Here is a 25,974-nt window from a genome sequence, read left to right on the forward strand (position 1 = left end):
AGTCGCGAAGCCATAGCGAACACAATATTTTGGCAGATAAAACATGTGAGTAAGCACAAACACTGTTATCTTTACTGGCCAGCGGCATATTTCGCCAGGGCCGTAGTTATCAATATTTCGCCAGGGCCGTAGCCATACCGTTTTAGTCTTACGTGTGCTAGTTGTGGAGGCTGACATCAAGCAAAGCTGACACAAATCGTCTACACCAACCACTGTATTCACGAGATAATTACAGCAAGGTTCACAATCACCCCTACAACTAGTAAAACTTTCCCGGTCAAGTGTAGGCACTATGACGCGGCATTTAAATTAGCGATGTGAAAAAAAAATGCCGTTTATTTTCGATTGAGACTGTACATTTCAATTAATTTTTCATTAACGGAAATTTGAAATTAACTTATCTTAAATCATAAAAAGAGCACTTCATCGCAGAGAGGTTTATATTTTATCTCCCATGGTTTATTATCCCATCTGTCTGTTTATCGTTTGTTTCATTAAAAAAAATACTGTACCTTTTACAGGCACTAAACGTTTACACCCGAATATGTGTGTACATATTGTACAAACATTCGCGAAGCAATTATTCAAAAAACTGTACCAACTCCTTTTCGTCAAAAATGCAATACTTCATTCACGGTATGCATGATACACTGCTTGTTGGAGAAAATATACATGGTGTTTCTTTTAGCAATGTGAATATTATCATTCACATTCTTGGGGGGGTGAGAGCTGCCGCATTGATTCAGCTGCACGTTGAAACCGAAATTGTTTGCATTTGCTGACGTTACCACAGAATGACCAATTTTGAAGTCTTGTCCTTCGATTCCGGCTAGAGGCAAGTTGTTTCTGTAAGAAATAATATAAACTGGAGTAATTCTATTTTGTGACGGCGGATGACCAAACCAACTGATGAATGCAGTCACATTCCCTAATTCATAGTCTTCCTGTATGGGTGCACTGCTCTTCGGGCATTCCAACACTGTGCGGTCGACCAATACTTGCCACGCATGGCCACATCAAGGCAGTGCCTGCGCTCAACTGACTTGGTAAAACGTCAAAGACGGACAAATGCCGACTGCTCCACTACACATCGCTGTACCTCAGTGACATCCCATTGCCTCAGAGAGTGCCCCAACAGTGAGCGGGTGCACGATGAAAGTTCATGACGTCATCGTGAGACGTTATGTAGTGACGCACATCTTGACACACAAAATGTTAATGTAAAAAAGTGAGTGGTCTGTCATAACCTATGATGATTTCAATATGTGACATCATGACTCACACGGAGAAGGACCGGTGCTTTTCGTTCTTGGACGAATGCAAATGCCAGATAATTAATCAAGTGTGCCGGCGATGGCGCTCTTGTAGTAGGGAGCCACAATGTGCAGCATATTGATGTTTCACTTAATGGAATACCCTTATGCTTATGATAATGATCACTGAATGGGAACCACCTTCCCGGAACCATTCCCCCTATTCAGGACCATATATAATAAAAAAAGTGGCTAACACTTTTTAGTTAGCCGAGCAACTTGTACATGTGTTTCCTGCATTTTTTTGCTTTATTGTGTACCTATTTTGTTAACTGTTCTTTGTCATGTCTTTGGCGATGAGGGTATAAGTTAATAAATGAAATTTAGTGTAGCCTTGGATTCGCAATTGAGCCCGTGTGCCACATTAAAGGTATGGCACTTTTACTCACTATTTTTAGTGATCCTGTTCTCCAGGAAGCCTATTTTTCTGCGAAAATAATAAAACTTTTATGTACCTCTGAGCTACAAACAGGTATTTCTCCTTGATTGCTTTTTCTCCCTTTCGAAGAATGCTGCAGAACTGACTTACCCATACCACGAATATCTTTCAGGTCTTAACGAATAATGCATAGGATTTTCATGTGAGAAATCTACACTGACGTGAAAGTCGTGCACCTGTTACTCACCCGTAGTCTAGACCACTTGGTACTTCGGTGCATCATGATACTGGAAAATATTCGTCAACCAATTACCCTGACAACGCATTGTATCCCAAGATTGTTCTTCAAGGTTACGTAAGAATTCTCTTTAAATGACTGGCGAAATGCTGCTTCTAGACATGCTAATTGAGGTAAATCAGAGTAAACGATTACTATCGTCATGAATGCAGTGAAATGGGATTTAGTTTATTCGGGTGACTGAGCGTCACCTGTATGGCGTTATACAAATAAAGCCAGGACGTATGATTCCTGAGGTGCACCGGCGTTCTTTCTGGTATGTCTTAGCACCTGTACTGAGGTGCGGTGGGCAAACTCTACCGTTTTCCATGCATAATTATCTCGTGCCTTGACCAGTGGCACTTGCGGGCAAACGCGCGTCCACAAATTCGGCACGAATAGGGCTTCAGTCCCGCGTGGGATTGGACGTGGCTCTTGAAGTGTGTCACCATGCCGAACTCTCTGTCACACTGTGGGCACTTGTACATGAGGGCACCCGTGTGACGCTTAATGTGGCGCTTGAGCAACACCGCACTCGAGAACCTTTCGGCACATTCTTCGCACCTGAATGGCTTCACCGTGGCGTGACACTGGATGTGGCGATCGAGTGCTACTTTCGTAGACCATGCTTTGCAACAGACATGACATACGAAGGACTTCGCGCCTTTGCGGCCATTATCGTTCACACTGTCGAACCTGCGAAGGCAGAAAAAATAAAACAATGAATTGCAATCAAAGCTCTGAAGGCGGTTCAGACACAAGAGTAGCGCTTGTATATATCTAGGGCTCTTTCTCTCTACACACCTTAAGTACTTTCAGATTCTGCAACATCGTATATACATGTAAGCCGTCAGTCTTGAAGCTAGCTCAGATGTGGTATGGCCACTCCTGATAGACTAATAGTACGTTGTCCTTATCGACTGGGCAACGCACTGCACGAAGCAACATTTTATGGCAAGACAACTGAATGTGCTGTATACACTTTTGCACAGTGCTCTTTATTAGCGAACCTCAGTATCCCCCCCTCTCACTATTTCTCTCTCTTTCTATATATATATATATATATATATATATATATATATATATATATATATATATATATATATATATATATATATATATATATATATATATATATTAGCAGGTTTTTATGTTATTTACCAATGAAGGATCTATTTGTGCGTTTTGGACTGATGTATTGCCCGACGCGCATTTTATACCTGGCTTTGAGATGACGCCTTTAATAATGTGGATGGTTTCTGTGGCCAAAAATATTCTTCAGTATTTGTGTCGTGATGATTTTCCGTGATATTTGTGTAGTGTTTCCTAACAGGCAGTTGAAATTTATTGATCATATGTGTTTAGCTACATCTAAACTTCTATATTTTTGTATATCGGTATCCTTAGCAGCCTAACGATATATTAAATCTGCGTTTTAGAGTGCTGCAAATGCCTAACGGCTGCAGTGAGTGCCCTTACGTGTGACACACGCAAAGGGCAACGCCAGGGCGACTCGGAAGCACAACGTATGCTGAAGGTATAAGTTAATAAATGAAATTGAGTAAAACCTTGGAATTGCAATAAAGCCCGTTGGCCACATCGAAAGTACGACACTTTTACTTTATATGTTGTAAAAATTGGAAACACTAACTACACAGAAAAAAAGTGATTTCAGCAGGAGTCACAAACATCAGAATGGTTTTGCGAGGCACCATTCCGTTAAGCGCACTAGGGAAGACAAAATGTGACCCTAACCACCCCAGAAGAAAGGAAGAAGCCAGTGGGGCCCTACCTTGCGGTACAATAGATAATAAAGCCACGAAATAAAGCCACGCAGCTTCTTATTCAGAAAAAGTTTTATGAGTGGTTGAAGTACAGTGAAGGAATAAATATGACACTATGGTAACCTAATGCTTGGTTCATCGCTGCCATTATCCTGGTTCTTTGTAGCTGCATCCCAAAGCACAATGACCGAGAGATAAAGCAAACTAGTTCGGCGCCTGTTTTTACCAGAGTTAAGACATTGAAATAAGTGGTACTCTGCCTACTGTGCCGAAGGGTGCGTGGAATTTCGGTGCTTGTCCAATTGCCATTTCGACAAACAGGTGCATCCACAGATGTCGCAGTGAAAGGCTGTCCTCCAACTTGGCACTGCGACGGCTGGTGCTAAAAGTTAAGTGTAATTGAAAAAGAAATAAGCAAGAACTACGTAAACCATATGAGTAAGAGTTAGCTACATAGGAATTTGTTTGGTTACATTATTTTTCATTACCAGAAAACGATAACTGTGTAAGGTAACGCACACTCTCCTAAACGTAATTTGTATGTACTCTGAAACACTGCATATAGGTAAATAACCTCAAATTGCGTTATTACTTAATACTAAATACAACATGATGAATCTTGGTTTATGCGTAAATGAGGTGTTGTACAACTTTCTTACCCGGGTAAAACTCAATTCGCTTTAAGTGCGCTCAGAATCATTTGTAAGTGTTATTGCGAAGGTGCATCACTTGAACGAGTACGCCCAGACGCTGTCAATTTCTGGAGGCAGGCAAATTGTTGCTAATATTTACATCCTATTTCATTATGAAACGTTTGGGAAATTCGTGGCTTTCATGTCATACGACGGGACCACATTCTGCCAAGTCAACGAGGGTGTAAATGAGCACTTAAAGGTGTGCTATGATGAGAAACACATGAAAGGATAAAACAAGAAACCCTAAGGAGACGGCTAATATAGAAGTACCAACTCTCAGTAAGCTCATTGCCAACATAACTCTGTTCTCAGAGCCCACAAATGTGGGAACAACTTCAGGGGACTGCGGACATTTGTGACCAGTATGAACTAAGGGCCATTCTGAAGGTCTCTGACTATTGTGCAGTGCTCCGCCACAAAAGCATCAGTGCATCGGTAGATCATTTCCTTTTTTTAAAACTTAACCTCTCACATCTTTCTAGTTACCTCTTCTTTTTCACCAGCGTAAGGTATCCAATTAACCGAACTTTGGTGTGGTTAACTTCTCTGCCTTCTACGTTTTGTATTCCTTCCTTCCTTGCCTCGTTTTGCCTCGTACTAAACTAGCACTGATGATGGACCAAACCACTACGTAATTTGAAAGGAAACTTCTAACTTAATGCGGGCTAAAAGCAACAGGCCACGAGCCGTAAGTTGAAAAGAGAGATCTTTAGGCTAGTTGGTGTTCTGAAATCAGCATATTTGCAGCTCACAGATATGGTAGAATTCGTTTGCTTCTTCTGAGCTCGTATTTCCGGCATACATGGTCACATTTGATGTTAAATCTAAAATCTAAAATCTGTAACGAGGTATCCTGGGGCAGCTCATGCGTCAGAATCAGGGGTGTGATTCACGCGCTGAACTAACATAATATATTTGAAACGGCCGCTTCCAAGTCTCTGTCATTTCAATAAAATTTACGATAAAATCGTCACCAAAAAGAAAACCTTCACGTGGACTGCGATGATAGGGGGCTTGGAAGCTTTCGTTGGAACTACATTATTCATTGCAACCACGTTGGAACCACATTATGTTAGTTCTACCAGTTTACAGCACCTCTACTTCTGGCGCATAAGTTGCAGAACGATTTCACTATAAGGTTTTTGAATTTGACATTAAAAATCTCATGTGATTCTCTATGCTAGAAATACCAGCCTAGAGAAAGCAAATCACTTCTACCATTCCTGTCGGCTCACTTGAAGCTCGTGTAGAGAGGAATTGCTAACCATTGCTTCAGAAATGCTCTCCGCACGTGCTGCAGTCATTCGTTAAATAGCAGCTTTGTTGAGAATGCTTCACGTCGGTGAAGCGCTGGGTTCTCTGATTTGGTGGTGCTTTCAATGGCAGAAAATAAGCGTAGGGTCATTAAGCAGAGACGTGAAATACCTGCAAGCTGTGCGGCCATTTACGCAAAACGTGTCGCGGTGCTCATCTATTTATAAATATTTTCACACACTTTGAAAATGATAGCTGATATAAGGTTGGCGTCAAGGTTGTCTTCTCTGCACTAGAAAAGCTTTCAGTGCTCTGCAAACGTGTGAATTTTCAAACAACTCAAAGAAATGGCTTCAAAACCAAACATCACAGCATGTGCTGTGGCTCTTGTTTACTTGATCCCGTTGTCCTGCGGCAAAAAGGATGCTGGACAAAGGGGCAGGTGCTTGAATGAGCGTTGAAAAGAGCATCACGATATTGTAAACTTAGATATTCAAGTCCACCGTGGTAGCAAACCGGAATAATATAAGTGCACCCTTGTTACAATACATCGTCAGCAGCTGACATGTGAGATCATCGAGGTTAATGAAATACAAATGCTGGGTTATGTATGTGTTAGCACGCCTTCAGTGGCACTAGCAAAAAAAAAGCGATCGAGTATCTAGCTGTAACGCAACAGATTATGAGTTTGCGTTGGGTTAAGCTGTTGCACCAACTTATTATATTGAGTATCTGGCTGACCCCAGGTGGTCGAAAGTTCCTGAGCCCTCCACTACAGCGTCTTTCATATTCGTATGGTGGTTTTGGGATGTTCAACCTCACATATGAAATCGATAGAGTTTCCGGTTGTAACGCAATAGGCTGCGTGGATGTACTGTGATATGATGCTTCATATAATGCGTATATATTTCCAGCATTTTGTGGGTTTGAGGTCTCTTTCTTTTTCATGTTTTTTTTCTTCTGTAGCTAGGCTGTAGCTACTCGTTTTAGTCTGCTTTTCGTGTGTCATAAGGATGCCGGCTTTCATAGCCACGTGTTGTGGTTGATAACTAAAAAAAAGTTTAGACAGGAATGATCGTGATGTCTCCACCTTTATAACCTTTGTTCATAAACCTTGAACGTTTACCCTTCTCTCCACCATGAAACGAATGATGGGTGAATAAACCAGTTTTTTTAAATACATGTCTTCGACACCTCAAATGAGTATAAATACTCGCTTTTTGCTAGTGCTTCAAGTAAAATCTAGTAGTATTCTCGGAGAACACTTGCTACCAATTGAGGACGAGGTACAATGCCATGGCCATGACGATATATATGTTAATAGGATCACACTGCAACGGCTCATCATTATAGTCAGTGTTGCCTTGACACTATTATTGGGTATGTAGGAAGCAACAGTTGCATTCCTATAATATGCAATTGTATAAAATAACCTACTATGCAGCAATACAACACGGACATACGTTTCATTATTCGGTCAATCACTCACTTTCAAGTGTGCTTTTCTGCCGTGCTTCAAACGAATCCCTATAAATTCAGCACCCAATATATGCCACAATAGCAACCTCGAGATAACAGAAGGTGTTTCGTAAACTACAATCTGAATAAAACGAAGTCTCTCAATAATACGAAAAGGCGGCATATTTGGTTTGGCTGCATGATGAGACTTTTGCACGCCCAACATGAGGACGCAAACTAAAGGTCCAGAAGCCTCTCCGATTGTCCTTGTGAAACTTTTGCTTGTGTCCTCGTGTTGTCTGCGCGAAATTCTCACTACGATGTCCCTATTTGCTGTATGTATTTCCAGTATGACAGGTCATGACATTGATAGCACATGTGAGGTGCAGTTCTTCATATACTGCACCTCAGATGATGCGCTGATCAGTTTTGTACATTCTGACGAAATGATATTTGCGTATAATCAGGCATTATCCTGTTTTGTCCACATTATCAATCTCTGTTCTTAATGTAAAATTCCCAGATATCATGTTGGACCACAGCCAATTTTATTTGTTCAGTTTTCGCAACATTTTAGAAGGGAACTACCACTTACGGTGAGCGCCAGTCTTGTCACGTCCACACCACACCATGAGTTCGTCAGATGGCTCCACGGGCCTACACGTCTGGTAGAAGACAAAACCGTCGTCTTGTAGCACCACGACATTGCACTGGAGCTCACTCGGAGCGCAGTTGACATAGCGGATCCACCTCGCTGTTTCCGGGCGGGCCTCACCAGTTGTCTCACCAGCTGTCTCACCAGCTGTCTTACCAGCTGTCTCACAATATGGTGAAAGTTTTCGCTCGCCCGTTTCCTGCGCAGCAAATTGTGTCTTTTCTTGTTTATAGGTGTTTAATAATTTTTAAACCATGAATAATAATCTACCACTATCCCTCGTGAAGAAAGCACACAACAGCTGCATCTTGCGGGTGTGCCTTTTATGAAGATACATAGGCACAACGATGTCTGAACTTCAACAAAGAATTATGGAGCGAGCGATTGAAAGAAAAATGATAAGTGTGACCTTACAGCACAGGAAGAGAGCAGTGTGGCTCAGGAAACAAAACGGCAGTTAAAGATAGCATTGATGAAATCAGGCAGAAGAAATCGACATAGGCCGGGCATGTAGCGCACAGACAGGATAACCAACGCTCACTAAGAGTAGCTGACTGAATTCTCGGAGAAAGCAAATGCTTGATAGGGAGACAGTAAACCAGGAAGATATATAAGATCAACAAGTTTAAAGGCATAACGCGGCAGCAGAAAGCACCGGACCGGGTCGATTGGCGGAACACCAAGGGGAAAGTCCTTTTTCCACAGTGGGCTTAGGAAGGCGGATGATGGTAGTGGTGGTGTTAAAATATTTAAGAAGGTGAAGCTGGCCGCTTTTGCTGAAAGTTTCAGTAATAACTAGTTTGAATGGACAAACTGTTTATTGTCCCTGTATAATCTAGGATACTCGGTGTAACATATCACATACTGCCTTTGATTAGTTACAATATATTCTAGATGGCGATTATGTAGTTTATTTTTCCCTTTGTTCGAAAATAACTTTATATGTAAGCGCGAATGGCTTAGGTACATCATTGTACAGATGCTTTCAGATACGCACTTTATTTATTCCTCACACCTGGGTGTCTTCAGGTGGCATAAAAAAATATCAAGTAATTACAGAATACCGTAGGGTGATATGAGATCGCAAATGTGTAAGTACTCATATTTGAGGCTTCAGTACTTCACATCAAAATGTGAGACAAATTTTTGGTGTAGTCTTCTGTGTCCTCTGAACATAAATTGACCAGGTTTTATTCTCCATTTTTCGTATAAATGTAAATGCAGTCGCGAAAATCATAAATCTAACTCCAAACTATTCAACCCCCTCCCCCGAAAGAAAAAAAGTCACTACAAATGTGTGAGTAACAGGACGCACACTTTCTGGAGAGTAAAGAAAACTACTACATAAAAATGCTGTCGCAACTTTAGTACATAAATCTAAGCTGAAGGCTGATTCCCGTAATATCGACGTAAATTGATGCACGCTGATGTTGCTGCATTTGGTAGAGGGCAAGCAATTTAATACAAGCACTATGCACGTTCTCATTTTTGAAGGTCATGACACTGTAATGGTGGATAATCGGTATCTAATTTTAGGAAGATTTACATTGACTGATAACTTTTTGCATAGTGGCCATTACGGGAATACTTTAGCCTATCAATCAGACAATCGAAAGCTTCATTGTGGCTCACAGCGCGAAAATACAGACATAGAGTAAACGTGGCCACAATGATTCTGCGCCAACTCGTCCAGTTCCACCTTGACTAAACTAGCAGCCCCTTAAAGCGTATTTCAAAGTCCAACCATAGAGTGCACAGTTTTATCGTACTTTGGAGTTACCTCTTCCCTAAGTTGACTGACATTGTGCTTCGCGGAAGAGTTGGCATAAGGGCCAAAGCAGTGACCCTCAGGAAGTGGCTCGATAGCGAAGATCCCAAGTTGGGCACCTTTGATCTTTGAGCGGAGCACCACCAGGCCTTTGGGCAGGCTCTTCTTGGCTCGCTCGAAGTCTTCCAGAGGCACCTTTAATGGAAAAGAATGTGTTTATTTTGAGGGAATACGCAGAAGCTTCACGACTTTAGCTGTAAGCAACATAATTTATTATAGAACAGACAACAAAAATAATAAGTTAGTTGATTGATAGATATGTATAATTTAAAGTCCCCAAACTGCCATGTGATTATGAGAGACGCCTTAGTGGAGGGCTCCGAAAATTTCGACCACCTGGAGTTCTTTAACGTGCGCCCAAATCTGAGCACACGGGCCTAAAGTATTTTCTCCTCCATCGAAAATGCAGCCGCCGCAGCTGTTATTCGTTCCCGTTACCTGCGGGTCAGCAGCCGAGTACCTTAGCCACTAGCCTACCGCGGCGTGGAACAATTTCGTCAGTGTTAGTTATCCAAAATATGGAAGCGTTGTGTTCGTTTAAATCCCTTCTTGTGCAGGTGAAGCTCCTTGCTCACGGTGCTTTGAGAAGTGATTTTGATCACTTCTCAAACACACAAATATACACACATAATTGTTATACCTGCATTATTTACATATAAAGAACCGAATAAGTTATATATATATATATTATACTGCTTTTGAAGGTCTTGAAGTTCTTTCAAAGGTCTTGAATCTTTGGGAAAACCAGATAGCTTTACAAAATTCCGAATTTCGTAGCATTTGCCAATTACTAGAAAAGGATTTTCAAGACCCACGTCTCCCCGTAAGACACGGTCAGCTTGAAAAACAAGGTTTAAAGTTTCTTACCCCAACAACATAAAATGACGGTCCGTGGACAGGGCATTCGCTTGGGTCGTCATGATAACACCCGTAGCGACCTGGAATGCAAATTAATTATAAGTGCTTGAAAGAGCGTCACTGCCGGAAAGTGCATCAAATTTTTGCAACAAAAAAAAAACAAGATATGAGAGTTATGCTTGCGTATGGCGAAATGTAAGCATTTTGAATTTTTTTAAAGAAAGAGTACCGATGAACTGTTCGTATCAATCACTTCTGCCTGGATCACTGCTGCATATTATCACTTTGAAAAATTACACTTCAGTTTCCTGGTTTCCGGAGTTTACTGCAATAGAACAAAAAAAAATGTTTAATACGATTTAAAGTTGTGTAAAAGTGCTAACGGAGATATCAAAGGTGATGAAAAGAGAATCTGTGGAATACGCTTATGGTTTAACGGTTTTATTGGCATGATGTTCATTTCCATAGGATGCAAATAATAATGTTGATTATTATAGCGTTCAGCTTTATGTAAGAAAAACAATTGCACTTCTTATTTTTGAAACAAGACCCTTGATCACGCCTAACCTTTCCGCATGTCATTTTAATATTTGCATATTTATTTAGTAAACCGACATGACGTTCATACACTATGTGCTCTAGTACGTCGTCGTGACTGCGAAAAAGACGATCCTTAGGCTATTCAAGGAGAAACTCCCTACTAAGTGAACACGTGCAGAGGTAACAGTACACATTTCGCAACTATAGCAGTGACCACATGCTCAGTAACCTATGGAGTGCACATGAAGTGGGTATGTGTTTAATATATATCATTCATGCGTTTTCTTGAGTATCTCATTGGCAGCATGTGCAGTTATATGAATTGCAAAGGGACCGTTTCCGTACCGGATAAGGAATTACTAAATAATAATTGTAGGGGCTTATGAGAAATTGTCATCATGAGAAATGCTGTAATGTAGGGCTCTGAGAAATTTCGACCACCTGGTATTCTTAACTGTTCACCTAAATCTAGGCACACTGGCCTGGAGTATTTTCTCCTCCAACGACAATGTGACCACCGCAGCCAAGACTCTATCTGGTGACCTCCGGGTCAGCAGCCGAGTGTCTTAGCCATTAGGCTTTCGTGGCCGGTCCGGATGGAGAATTATTAAAGTGGGTCAAATTTTCTTGCTGCAAGTATTTCCCTCAGCGTTATGCCCGCTGGGGGACGCGTTTTAGGGGCGAAGCTCCTTGGGGTGTGGTGCGGTCCCTCCTCCGTATGAATGTGGTATGTAGTAGACAGTATGTACGTAGCCAACTCGAGTTTACAAATTGCTCACTAAATGGCGTTGTTGGTATACGTCCTTGAAAATAACGTCACTAGATGGCGTTTGTGGTTTTCGTATACCTGTCGATTAAAGAGGATAGCTGACACTGTCAGAACAAAAAATTCTCTGTATATCCACGTAGTGAATGATGATGAGTGTGGCGAAGCGTTCATCTGTCCGTCCGTCTGATCGGTGCTTTAGTGTGATAGGAACGAACGGACGAACCGATAGAGAGACGGATGGACGGATAGAGGGACGAACGAACAGACAGACAATGGACGCAGAAACGACGGGTGGATGTACGGACGCCTGGCCTCATTCATCATGAGTCACTCCGTTTATAAGCCCTGATTTTTTTTAATTTTTTGAAAACATCTAAAATCAGAAGTTACACCTGGAATGCGGAGCTGTTCTCGGGCACGCTCTGTTGTCGTCGTTGTCCACTGTTTTTACCAAGAGTGACAATATGCATTAAAACCTTAATTCGACAGAACAAATACATTTACGAACACTTTTTTTTCTCGTAGTATAACTTAATTGAATTGTATAATAAAATCGGCAACATAATCCTCGTTGTTATTCATTCATTTTGTAGCGTTTTGTCAGAGAGTGACTATTTTTAGTTATTGTTTTTCTTTTGCCTGTTCTTTTTAACTTTTCTTAGAAACGTGTTCATTGTAGTACCATTTTTAGTGCCCTCCCTGCTTGGAGTAAGAGTGCGCAGTATTACATAATCACGTAATAAATAAATGAATAAATAAACAAATAATAAATAAATAAATAATAAATAAATAACTACATAAAGCGGTTCAGACTACAGTTGCTGATGCGCAGTTTTACATTTGCGCACCAACGCAGACTTACACCTGTGCTGATCACTGCCAGGTGCTGTATTCTGGGGGCGCCTTGCGGGAACCTTTCGAGTCGGTCGTGGCACTTGGGCGATTGTTGGAGCCTTACGCGCTGCATATAATAGATCGCAGTATTGTTACGGGTACAAGTGCACTTATTCTACACGTAATTCAATAAGTTCAATTTATTTCGTTTGAAACTGGTGCTACACTTGCCGAGTGATAACTAAAACAAGTTCCTTAAATGAGCTAGCGCAAGCTATGAGTTCACCACAACACTGTGGAGGTCTGGCCCTGATGAGCTTCTCTTCATCTTAAATGTGATTTCGATTAATGCCATCATTCGCAGGTGATGTACGCGAGTGTCGCCATTATGCAACAGTGCAGTATACAAAGTCCAACGATGACCACTGGTGTTGATTCTTGTATACAGGCAAAAAACTATATCGCATGAGTAAAGAAATTTCACGTATGCTGGTGCAAATGCAAGTTGTGTTTTTCGACCTTGTTATGCCGTATATAAAATTGTTTCTCTCTCTCTCCTGTGAAAGCCAGATGTTCTTATATCAGAGTTGAAGTAGAACAACAAATGATGTGTACGGATTGTCTAAGTGGGAGGACTTGAATCAGTAAGAACATGCCAAGCGATTCGAATCTACTTGTGTGCATAAAGTGCATCCTTTGTATAAGGCGACTGAATGGGAATTCACAAGCGAATTGGAATTATAGTAGCGCAGTCAAACGTTAACGATAAATATTGCCAGAAAATTGTAAAGGAAGGATTATGTAAATGTTGACGTCAACTAAAGATCAATCAAATGTAAAATAATAATCAGTGATGATGTGCCAGCACGTGTACGGTGCTGTCCAGGGGGCCAAGAGTGAACAAGGCTAAGTAGCAATGGAATTGGCTGGCATCTTAAAAGTATTTAAATGAGTGTTCCATCTGCACTTGTGTAGCTTTAGTTAAGGGAACTGCTATTTTTTTTAATTTTCGTGTTGCTATAGTGATATCTCACTCCACTTATTCCGAGCGAGACCTTTGTATTTTCAAACAAGCTCGCCTTAGTGCTCATCTCTTAAAATTGAAGCTCAGCTTCCTATGGGTCGTATTTTATCCCTCTTGCGCAGTGATTACTTCTGCTCGGGGACGACGCTGGTATACATTTACCTAAGTGGAAGTGGAGAGACAATTCTTAGCAACGTGGTGAATACTCATATTTTTGAAATATGTGCCCTGCGAATTTTAGGATATCTCGATTCTGAAGGATTACGATAGAAAAATGTCATACCGTCTATGGCACGCTTGCGCAAGAAAATTTTGCTGAGCAGCTTTCAATCCACGCTAGCTAGCATTTTTTTCATATCTTCGTCATATAACGATAGCTAAAGCAAATGGACGTGCTTTGCTGCAAGGACTGAATGGTTCTCCGGTTTAGTCGTTTGAGATAAGAGCGACAAATATTAAAACAGAGCTGAGATTCTGGCATTATTACGCTGAAAAAAGTCCAACGAAGACAATCGGTTTTTCTCACCGTTATTGAGGCACGAAATTAGTTGCTGAGAGGTGTAGTAGTTGCAAATTTTCTTGATGAATGAAAGTGCTTATTTACGTAAATTCATGTGATTCATTGCAATATTGACCTATCTTTGCCGAATAATATTTGTCAAAGAAATTCAAATGTGTTTTTTTTTTGCTTATATGTTGTCATATATTTGCGAACAAAACCAGAGTGTTCACCGGAAATTGAAAATGACAAAGCGAGTCTAAAAAGGTAATATGAATGATGCTGCATTCAGAAACAACAAAAGATCAGTCCCCAAAACTACAGCAATGAGAAAATAAATTCTTGCGACGAAAACATCTGTAAACAGAGGCTGTGTGCTCCAGCGTAAGTTTCTATAAGTAGACTTGTCTTCTTCGGAGCTATAACCTGGAAAAAGACCATTCTAGCCTTGAAAGAATGTAGCCGTGAAGAGGAGAAATCTACTTGTTGAAGCCTCTCCTGGAGCACAAACACATATCCTGCTTAGGGATTTTTTTTTCATGACAGCAGGTCAGGTAAGAAATGAATGTTCAATACAAATTATAGAATAAATGAGGAAGATATAATGATCATGTCCAGGATACGTGGCGCTAAGACAAGATTAGTGCTCGACAATTACTGTAAGAGATTCGATCCTTAAACAAGGCAAGCGCTCCTGAGGGAGACAGTAAGTTACATGGGTAGATAATGATGAAGTGGTTTGCTGGCTCAACCAGTCAGTGCAAGCACAGTTGCACGTTTATCGATGAAATGTGGGAGATGTGTGTACCGTGCAGTTGGTGCAGCCCGGCTGATGATGCTGCTGCTGCTGACGATGATGAGGAGAATGCGGATATTTATATCACTGTCAAAGTTATGATATAGCAATTATTTGAAGGCCTACATAACTAACATCAAAGACCACGCTTCCCTGTAACAACATTCAATTGAGGGGTTGCAGTAATTCTGAAGCAAGACTGAAAGTTGGCTTGTTGGTGATACATTATGGGGAGAAACAGCGCACAAACTCACGGGACGAAGAGAAGAGACACAAACAAGCACTGACTCTCCACTCTGAGAGTCAGCGTCGAGAGTCAGCGCTTGTTTGTGTCTCTTTTCTTTGTCCCGTGAGTTTGTGCGCTGTTTCTACCCATATTGCAGTAATTCTATATGAACTCTTTGGACTGGTAAGCTCACAACGCGAAAAGCTGTCGTAGATTCATGTTTTCAAAAACCTTTTTTGTTTATTGTACTAGCATCCGCACAGCAGAAAAAATGAGTGTGAACTTTTTATGGCGTAAACCTAATATTAATATGCATTACCAAATAGAGGCTTGACGTATTATATGTGTACGCTACAGTAAAGGCTGAAATGTCAAACTAAAATGCACACATAGAATTGTCCGCATTCTTGGCTAGCGTGGTGACAGTAGACCGGCACCTTCTTATGAGTTGGTTAATGCAGGAAGCAATAAAATTAGGTCATTGATAAATACTCTTCAAGTGTGGGTGACGACACTGCGAAAATATAATTGTTTCTGCAAATGTACTGGTGAACATAGATAGCATTTTTTTAAGAATCTCTAAACATGTGAATTGAAACAGTGTCGCTTTGTATCTGCATCAACAGCTGTGTCCTAAATTTTTAGACAGAAGCCACCACTGCGCAGTTGTCGCTGCAAGGCTCTCAATACACTGGAATAACAAGGAAGTTTTGTCTGCTGAAAATTTCACTTACATGCGTTCTCGTCGTCCCAAGGGTCTTCGCTTTCCGTGTACTTGATGTTCTTGAGTTTCCGTTTCGGATACCGAGATACGCTCGGTGGGTTGGCTCGTGCGCCTGCCAAACGTAGGGTTAAATGATAACTAGGAACATGTGTTAGTGAGTTAGGACTGCTTATAACACAGCAATCAGCAGGATCCGTAATAGTTCAACAATGGGTACTGCCGCTTATAAAACAAATGTTAATGTACAGTTATTCATTCGCAAAAGGTAAATTTTGAGACTTGTGAAAACGAAGGAAGATGTTTGCGGGAGTCAGTGATGACCAATGAAATACCAATGCAAATGAGTAGACAGTGATCGCAACCTGGTTGAAAAATAAGAATAATGAACATGTCGTAAGAAGAATTTGCCCGTAATCAAAGAACATTACATATGTCAAGTGCATAAACTTTCAAATTTTCTTGAGGCAGACTCTTAAGCGTAGCACTGTAGTTGGAGCACAGGTACATACTTTTAGCTGCCAAATTTTTATAATATATATTTCCATACTCATACAAGGTTTTGCGAAGGTAAAGTTTACATGCGCACCCATTTCTGCTTCGAAATTCGGTACCTCGGTAGTGTCGTTTGCAGAATACATGAATTTGCTCACGCAATAAAGTATTCATTTGTGAGTCTGTTAGTGTTTCCTTAATCCGTCATCATATCTTTCTTCATGTTCATGTTTGCAGAAAACTATTGCTAAGTTGTATGAATACATAAGGCGTTGTTAAAATTCCACTTACCCTGGTCTTTAGAGACATGCGCTGTTCTTGCCTGTACCCGAGTGGAACGTCGGACAGGTGATTTCCCGGTCGTTTTAGAGCCGGGTTGTGAATCATTCGACGTGCGCTTTACTTTGCGGCTGCGTGAGCCACCTGCGTTGAAACCGCTTGCCTTGAGTAACCAATATTCAGTAGACCAAGTTGTATATATACTTCACGCCATACCAACATAATATCATGACTACAAAATGTTAATAACACAACACCTGAGGACGGACAAAGTATTTTCAAAATGTAAAAGTGCGATTCTCGTGAGAACATGTCTGTCCTGATCAAGGTGGCGAATTTCGAGCTAACGCTACATTTTCAGAATCATTTTGCGAGTTGGTAGTTTTATGTACTGAAACTTTATTTATTTACGATAAAAGCTATAAAAACAACCTTCTAGGTTATTTTTAGTAGCAAGAATCATGTTGATGACCACGCAAAAAATAACATTGCTGATGAAGATTGTCGTCAAAAATTTCTATAGCCTGCTTAAAACTCCTATCAAGATTTTGAGATATTAACACCAGACAGGTCTTACTAAATTTACGGTAGATTTCATTACAGAATAATTCACGCGAGGAATGAAATATACAGAATATAACACGATCATATCTGCAAACGAATGGTCGAGAAAAGTAAAAAAAATTCAAAATTTCAGATTAAGAGAGAATAAGAATATCAGAAAGGCAGGTAGGTTAACCAAAACTGACCCCTGTAGGCTACGCTGTACATGGACAGTGGAAGTGCTGTTTTGGAAACTTAAAAATATTAGAAAAAATCGAACACACACAGAACAAGTGAACAACACCCGTAATTACAAGTTATGAATAGACAGTCTCTTCTTCTGATAAAAGCACAGACAGCTCACTAATACGATTTTATGCCCACAATTGCTGGCTGTCTTAAGCTTGCTAAGAAGTGCTTTATATGACTATCTTGGGTGGTATTTCGAACTTCTTTCACATGCGGGAGTTTACAAGGGGGCCAACCACTACATATTTTCAAGTCATGTTGCGTGGGCACGAAAATTTCTTGAAGGTTGGTCTCTACTCAATTCGCTAGTCATTGTCGTGAATGCAGATGGAATACATGACCTCATTGGCGCATACCCCAAATAATGACGTATCATCACAATGAACGCGCATGTGAGATCGCCGAAGACAGCAATTAAATACATCGGTCATCGGCGTCATACTTGGAATACATTCTGTTCCCTGATTTGTAACCGCGTGTGTTGTTTACAATGAAACTCTTTAAGTGTTCAACCAGCGTTTGTTCTTTCTTCTTGCTTCGTCTTGCGTTTCTTTGTGCGCTAACCAACTATGAATGCGCCTAATACTACTACGCATGGTGGTAAGTGACAGCGAAAATCAATTCTCCTAAAATGTTGAGCCATGTGCAATGCGAAATCCACGCTTGCCTAAAAAGTTCCCTGGTATACTGAATTAGTAAAGCTGACAATGCGCAGAGAAGAAACACATGGACACAGCATGTTTGCCTTCTGAATTAGAGATTACAGGTCCCAATCATGCCATACCCACATGAACACTTTCCAACTTTTCGCAATATTTGAGAATGCGAAGTGAGACCGCAATGAGCATTCATTGCGAAGAAAATATTTCTCCAACATTTTTAAGGAGGGGGGGGGAGGAGGGTAATGACAGCTACAACCGATAATGGTGTTCAGAAGCTGCAGCTAGCAAAAATATTTTGATAAAGTGGTGTTTAAACAGTAGTGGAAGTCCAGAGCGCGAGCAGAAAAAAACAATGCAGCTTCGTCTTATCATATTTATTTATTTATTTACCTAATTATTCATTTACAGGTTCTGCAGGCCTATACTCAAGCTCTATTATCACAACACCCTAGAGCAAGGTGCCATTGAAACTGCCATAATTTTAGCAGGCAAATGATACTCGTTGAATGATATTCACCTACCTACATCCAATAACTGAAACTGAATTATAACTGCTGACATATAATTCCGATTTATAGAGCCACCTCAAAATGGTTCAGACATAAATGCATATGTTATATGCACCAACGCTAGCCGTTCATGCCCTGCGCTTAGAAGAGCTCAAGCGTAACTTCTTTATAAAACATATTTATTATAGCTGTTTTAACTTGCAGAATTAGGAAGGAAAAATTGACGTAAGTTTTTTTTTGGCAGTTCAAATATATCGCACGAGATTTCAATAGCTAGGTTTCCTTTCATAGCTTTTGCATGTTACTTACAAGACTTCGACTTTGCTGGACAATTACGAGCTGCAGGTTTGGCGTTCATAAACTCTGGAATTGGTGGCTGAAGACCTGTAGAAGCGAAATGAAAAGACAATGAAACAATGTTAAAGGGACATCTTATTCCTGTACAGATTACACACATTGAGACATTTGGTACCCATAGCAAGACTCTAAGCCGTTGTGCAATAAAAACAAGCCTAGTAACACACGTTGCTGCAGAAAAAAAGGTGCGCCACTTTTCGTGAAATAGGTAGGTTTCGGTTACCAGGTATTCCATAATGAGCTACTGTGACCAATATGACAGGTTCAAATTTTAAACTCAATAACGTTAGCAAATATGATGCAATAAAAACAAAGCCATTGGAACTCAGAACGTCGGGTCCGCCTAATTTAAACTATGCAAGTCTACACGGTCGCTACTACCGAGTTTGGTATATGCTGAGCAGAAGCTTTCAGAAGGAGTAAGCGCTTCAACTGCTGTGACAGAAATACCATTAGGTTCTGCTTTTGGCATTCGCGTTTAACAAGAAACAACCAGCGTGGTCAGTGACTGGTGAAGAAAGGAGCTGTAGCATGTCATTAATCTGACAAGTGGGATCAAATGCGCAAGACCGAAATGCATAGCTCACAGAAAGGTGAAAGGAAACAAGGAAGTAAGTGCCAGCAAACAATAAAGACTAAACAATGTTACCAAGTACAAAAGATTTATGGCACTGAAATATTTAGGCAGAAACGTTCCTCAGCGCATTACTGTGTCTAATTTTTGTTCGCATGTTATGAGCAGTCGTTGCTCGAAAACGAAACCGGTCCTCCATGTGGTATTGCTAAAAAAAATGTGTACCTTTTTAAACATGCTTAGTGCTCTAGTGAGTGTGCTGGAGTAAGGTAACGCCTTCACTTGGGCCTGTTAGTGCAAAAGTGTAACTTGTTTCATGGCGGCGCATAAAATACCAAGAACAGATGTGACGCACACAAGACCGGTGCAAGTAGAAATTTTTGAACGAACAAAAATCCAGACGCAGTTTCACTTGCTTTGAGCACACTCCCAAGGATGACAGGAGAAAGAAGGCGTTGGAATGTTCCCAAAACTTGCCTTATCCCGATCATCACTCACAGGTTAGAAAAAAGTTTGAGCCGTGATTCGTGACACAATATGCTACAGTAATGTGTTTTTTTCTCACTAGAAAATCTGTTGCAATGGTCTCCTGAAGTTCTCTGTTAACATTGTGTAGATGACCAATGTCCCTGAATGACTTATTTGTTTGACTTAGTTGGACTGTCTTTTGGGAAGCTCAAGAGACGCAGCATGTTAGTACAGCAGTGTATCAAAGTTACATGCTGGGCCCACCTCAGCAGTTCACTTGGTAAGTATCCCTTCAAACTTCGTTGTGAGCATTCAAGTATTTGACTTACCCAAAGCAACCATCTTGTCGTAGTTTTCTTTGATGTTGCCGTAGCGGAGCTTCATGTACTCTGGGAGCTTCAGCCACTCTTGCTCCGTGAAGTAGCGGCGCACGCCTTCCGCGTAGCTACTGCTCATCGTTTTAACGCCCGAAAAACCGCAGCATCACCAGTTACAAAGCGCGCACGCTAGCAGTCGCGGAGCTCGCCGCGACCACGGCCGACACGGAAAGGGCCTCTCGGTTCGTTCGTTTTCCTCTAGCTATGGCGCATACCCACTGCGCGATAGCGGGGAAATGTGGGACGGCGTGAAATTGACATTCCTAATTTTTAGGATTCCTTATTATTAAGATTCCTATTAAATATAGTTTACGGATAATTTATTGGCTTCAGTAGACATGGAGCAACTACAATTTCTCTATAAGAAAAGATGCTTACGACCATTTCGAGAAAAGCTGTGAAGAAGGAAAGTGGAGTTTTTTATACCTTATTTCATTTGGCAAGCAGCCACTACAAAACACTGGCTACAAAGCTTGATGGCATTAGCAACATTATGTTAAAAAGCTGTTTTCACTGAACTTCTGGTGTCTGGAAGCGGCTTTGGCATCGGCCCCATCGGTTGTGAGCGATGAAACGTAAACTGGCCCGCCAAAATGCAAATAAAGAAGTAAGAATATCAAGCTGAAATGACAATCGAACCCTGGTGATCTGCGTCTCAAGGTAGTGTTCTACCTCAAAGTCACGCTACTGTTTGAAACTGCTTCCCATAAAAACGAACACACTATACGATAGCCATATACAGCGCAAAGAAAGACTTGCAGTGGGAAAAAATAGAAACAATAAAAACACTTCTCTTTCTGTAAAAATTAAACCCAGGTCACCTGTGTGACAACTAGGTGTCCAACCAAAGAGCCGTGAAACTTTGAGAAACTGCCTCATAAAAAAAAATGGCAGCATATCCATGGAGTGAATGATGGGGAGTGGGGCGAAGCATTCGTCCGTCCATTCGTTCTTGCTTCCGTCCGTTCCTGCGTACATCTGTGTAACCGGTCATGCGTCCATCCACCCGTCCATGCGTGCGTCCGTCCCTGCGTTCGTCCATGCATCCGCGCCTGCGTCCGTTCATGCGTCCATCCATGCATCTGTCTGTGTTTCCGTTCGTCCATCTATTCAGCCCTTCAAGTACCACCATCTCGCATCTTTTCATCATATATTCTCCTTATAGAAGCACCGCCATCAAGCGGACATTTTAAAGACTAAACGGGAGGTGGCACATGCACACTTTCTTACGGCTTGCGCTTCGGGTTTACTTTCCACCTTTAACCACCTCGAGTTCATGGTATATACAAGTTCACTGTATTCAAAGCTATGCGTCCCAACGCTCGCTAAACCTTTCTAAAACCAAGGAGGTTGCACCCAGCGAGTATAACGTAGCAATCTTTCTTGTCAGATCGTGCTCAATGTACATGCCAATAGCTGCTAATGGGGATCGCAGCGTGCGCGTTACCTAAAGGCCGAATGCTCCTGTCTCTCATTCCCCCTTAGCAGCCATGAACATGTGCATTGAGCACTATCTTTTATAGTTCAACAATGCACAGAAGAAATCTCTCACCGGAACCACCTTGAAGGTCAAAATCGTAAGGACCGCTATTTCAGGTACGTGCCACTAGTGGTTACGTACTACGAGAGACGCACAAGCCACGCTATAAGGAGCTTCGCCCTTAAAAAAATTGAGGAAGATTTAGGGAGTAGTTGAAACCTAATAACTGAACCCACATTAGGCATTCTATGGTAGCTTGAAGCGTTCGACATCACATGCACGGTCATCCGTTTCCTTGCGGCACGGTTTATTCATGTACCTAAAACACAAGGCAGGCTGGCAATGAACGAAGCGATGTGCACAAAGCCCGACTACGGTGTCTTGTACTTTCATCGCGGAGCCCAAACAGCCCGTGTATTTAGGGGCGAAGCTCCTCACGCCGTGTGCTGTGCGTCCCTTGTTTGTAGTATGTAGTAGTATAGCCACCTCTTGTTTAGTCCTCAGAATGTCCGCTAAATAGTGGTGCTTGTATATGATAAATATATATAAAATGATGCGACAATGTGGTACATGGAGTGTTCACTAGATGAACAGATGGACGGCGAGATAGACGGACAGACAAACAGACGAACGGACGGACAGACACATGGACAGAATGACAGGCGCTTCGCCCACTCAGCTTCATTTACTCCTGGATAAGCAGTGATTTTTAATAAGTATTGATGTTGACGGTCAGCTACAAAACATGCTATGAACACGCAATTAGGATATAATCTGTAACTGATCATATAGGCGTCAATAAAGTAAATATTATGTAAACAGCTATTGAACACGGTGCACTTCTGGTCTCCTTCATAATCCCGGAGTGGACCATCCAGTGAGACAGGACCTTAACCGGGAGCCTCGAAAAATGTAGCTTACGCGATGTATCTTGGGCACTCACGCTCGGACATCAGCAGGAATAGTCATGGCACAAACAAAACTTTCTAAACTCGGCTGGCCTTTTTTCTTTCACTTATGCCGTAATGCATACAGGCGCCTATAAAAAAGGAGTGCTTTGTAATTAGCGAGGGCAAGCACATCGTGTCTACACGCTCCAAGGAATAAACACAAGGAAGAAAACGGATGGATAAGAAATTTCCAACAACAAACTCACAGCCGTAAAAAGAGTGCGTGCTAAGTCGCAAGAGTTTCACATTTTCGCTTCGTATGATGCTCAAATAAAATCATATTGTTGGCACTACTGCCGAGATCTCGGTATACCCTTCAAGACATTGACTGGTATGAATCCATGTACGTATAAAACGGAGTGTAATATTGAATAGCTTTCGGGTAGCAGTGGTTAGAATTCATGAGGTTCAGCTCGTTTTATCTGATCTTCACTGTCGGCTAATGTTGACTACTCCTTACTTAATATGGCCATTTCGTAGTTAGCTATAGTAGTAAGGGCAAATGTTGACTCGCACGGCCGATGGCGGCCGCTAGTATCTATCCTTGGCTGACTCTTTTAAAATGTTAGCTAGCTATTCATATTTGTTAAATAACCTTAATTATCCTATGTTACTAGATATGTCAACTACCTTGATACGTAGGCTTGATGTGTTGTTATAAGGCCAAGTATATGACCACGACAGCTGCTGTTCGTCCTTGTATAATGATGTGGTGAGGTGGATACCTTTTTCGATGGCCGAGATGAAATCTTCTATTAAACCCATCTTCTAACATACACCGTTTTTATTACGATGTACTTAGCCACGTGCTTCAGTACTGCCCAATGTACGTGGAGGATAGTGCTATTAAAGCCGTTCAAACAGCTTTTACTTGCCCTCCTGGTAACATGCTTTCGTAGAGGACTATACTCAATTTTACTTGTGTTTTTTAATGTTAACCATAGATTTCCTGGGATCTAAGTCGCACGTTTCCAGTCAGTATCCACGAATGAACACATCTTTACAGGGAAGTAAATTATAAAAAAATGAAAACAAACACGACGAAGCAGTTGCGAATTGCCAGGATATATATATATATATATATATATATATATATATATATATATATATATATATATATATATATATATATATATATATATATATATATATATATATATATATTTATATGTATGTATGTATGTATATATATATATGCTAGCAGTAACTGCAGCACGCAAGGAAAAGAAATGCATTGCAATCCCGGCGGCGGCGGCTGCATTTCCGATTAAAGCAGAAATGTTCTAGGCCCGCGTGCTATAGAAAAAATACCACGTGACGAATGCGCTCGCGCGTCCGTGCGCGATGATTTTAGTGCTCCCTAAAGTTCCGCGTACGGACGACTTGCTTCCCTCTCACCGATCATGACAGCGATAAGCAGTTACAGCGGTTATCGTTTTGTGGCCGATAGTAAAACGTGTTCATCGTAAAGCTACCAGCATCGTTGCGGCCCTGCCGAGAAAGCAGATTTGGGCCAATGCTATGGTCATTCGTACACAGAACGTGCCGAATTGTGCCGAATTTTTTCGGCACAATTGTGACCCGTCAGGTACATGAAACTTTCTCTTTCCTTTGAATCACCATTCCAAAACAAAAACAGGCTTATGTTTTCAGATGGCCCTCGTTGTATAGATTTTGCCACGGCGCGGTCGTCTAGTAGCTTAAGTACTCAGCTGCTGACCTGCAGCTCACGGGATTGAATCACGGCTATGGCATCTGCATTTTTGATGGAGGCGACAGGCCCGTGTGCTCACACGGGCCTGTCGACAGGCACGTTAAAGAACCCGAGCTGGTCGAAATTTCCGGATCCCTCCAGTACGGTGTATCTCATAATCGTATGGTGGTTTTAGGATTTCAAACCCCCCATATCAATCAATATCAATCTTTGGATTTCGCACTTTCGTGGTTGCCCCATCAGGTTAGAAGCACGCACATTTTCATCGATGCAAAATACAGAGTAAGCACATTGATGTCAATACACTAAGAACTTTCCATGAGTCGCCACCAGCATTTTCTAATTTAGTGTAGAATGAAGGAATATGTTCTCACTTGCATAGAAAATAAAGGTAAGTATATTAACCTAGCCAACAATATATCTTATGAAATGTAAAACTTACCATTCCCACCACATGTGGCCGGTTTTTATTGAAGAATAGCCTTAGTAAAGACACACTAAAAACTAAAGTATCTGTTATGAAATTGTTTTATTTTCAAAACTAACGAATCAATTGGTGTGGTATTTGTAGAGGTGCATTCGCTACAGGAAATGCCGGGAATATTTGCGACACTGGTTGGACAATAGCAGGGATGAATGCGTCACCAAATAGTATTTTTTTTGGTCGAGGGAGCTTCCACCACCATGGCTTTACTGCAGACAAAGAAATGCAGCTTGATGTCAAGTTAACATATTGCAATACATGAAAACTGCTCCTTTCAAACAACTAGTAATTATAACTTTAAAAGGCATGATATATAAATAACAGTATTACGTTTTTTCAAGTGATAAATTAGCTCTTATCTATGGCAACGAGGAAGGTCCGGAAATATGTGTGGCGAAGGTGTTTTAATCTTTAACGCCTACCACCTTATAGGTGTTTTGACTGCTTTTGTTTGCTTTGCACAGCGTTAAATTCATAAAATTTACTTGTTTGTTTTTGAGAGTTGTGGTGAAGTACCTCGAGTTATCATCCGACCTTTTTTGCCATTTTATCAGTTCTCACACTGGTTTCCGCCATTATTTGCCTTTTTGCTGCATTGCTAAGATAATATCTCAGTTTCTCACGTACCTCAGTGTTCCCATTCAATTGTGTAGTTAAAATTGACTATCATTGTTGCCTATGCCTTTAATGGGCACTTTAAAAATGAATAAAGGAGCATTTTACAGCACTTACACTAACCAGTATTTTACGTGCCTCAACTCTAAAGGCTACTATGAGCATCCTCGCCTTCCGAGTGCCCCAGTGATAGGCTGGCTTGTAAGACTTCATTAGATAATGCTGGTTTCGACCTACCTAAACATGATCTATCACAACATGGCATTCCGTGTTTGCTGAAGTACAAACGAAATTCCCTATAGCATTTG

The 25,974-nt window shown here is 41.2% G+C and overlaps 1 protein-coding gene across 1 annotated transcript; it reads right to left on the reverse strand.

The window, feature by feature from the left end:
- Positions 1 to 2,230: 2,230 nt before the first annotated feature.
- Positions 2,231 to 20,607, reverse strand: LOC142795474 (histone-lysine N-methyltransferase PRDM9-like). Its single transcript, XM_075886062.1, has 9 exons — positions 20,376 to 20,607; positions 18,957 to 19,031; positions 16,697 to 16,828; positions 15,924 to 16,025; positions 12,673 to 12,771; positions 10,511 to 10,581; positions 9,596 to 9,778; positions 7,756 to 8,014; positions 2,231 to 2,665 (listed from the first exon to the last, which is right to left on the reverse strand). Exons 1-9 carry the CDS (start codon positions 20,500 to 20,502, stop codon positions 2,652 to 2,654), a joined length of 1,062 nt encoding a protein of 353 aa, XP_075742177.1. The 5' UTR covers positions 20,503 to 20,607; the 3' UTR covers positions 2,231 to 2,651.
- Positions 20,608 to 25,974: the final 5,367 nt, after the last annotated feature.

The sequence above is a fragment of the Rhipicephalus microplus genome, unplaced genomic scaffold (assembly GCF_043290135.1).
Source record: "Rhipicephalus microplus isolate Deutch F79 unplaced genomic scaffold, USDA_Rmic scaffold_691, whole genome shotgun sequence".
NCBI lineage: Eukaryota > Metazoa > Arthropoda > Arachnida > Ixodida > Ixodidae > Rhipicephalus > Rhipicephalus microplus.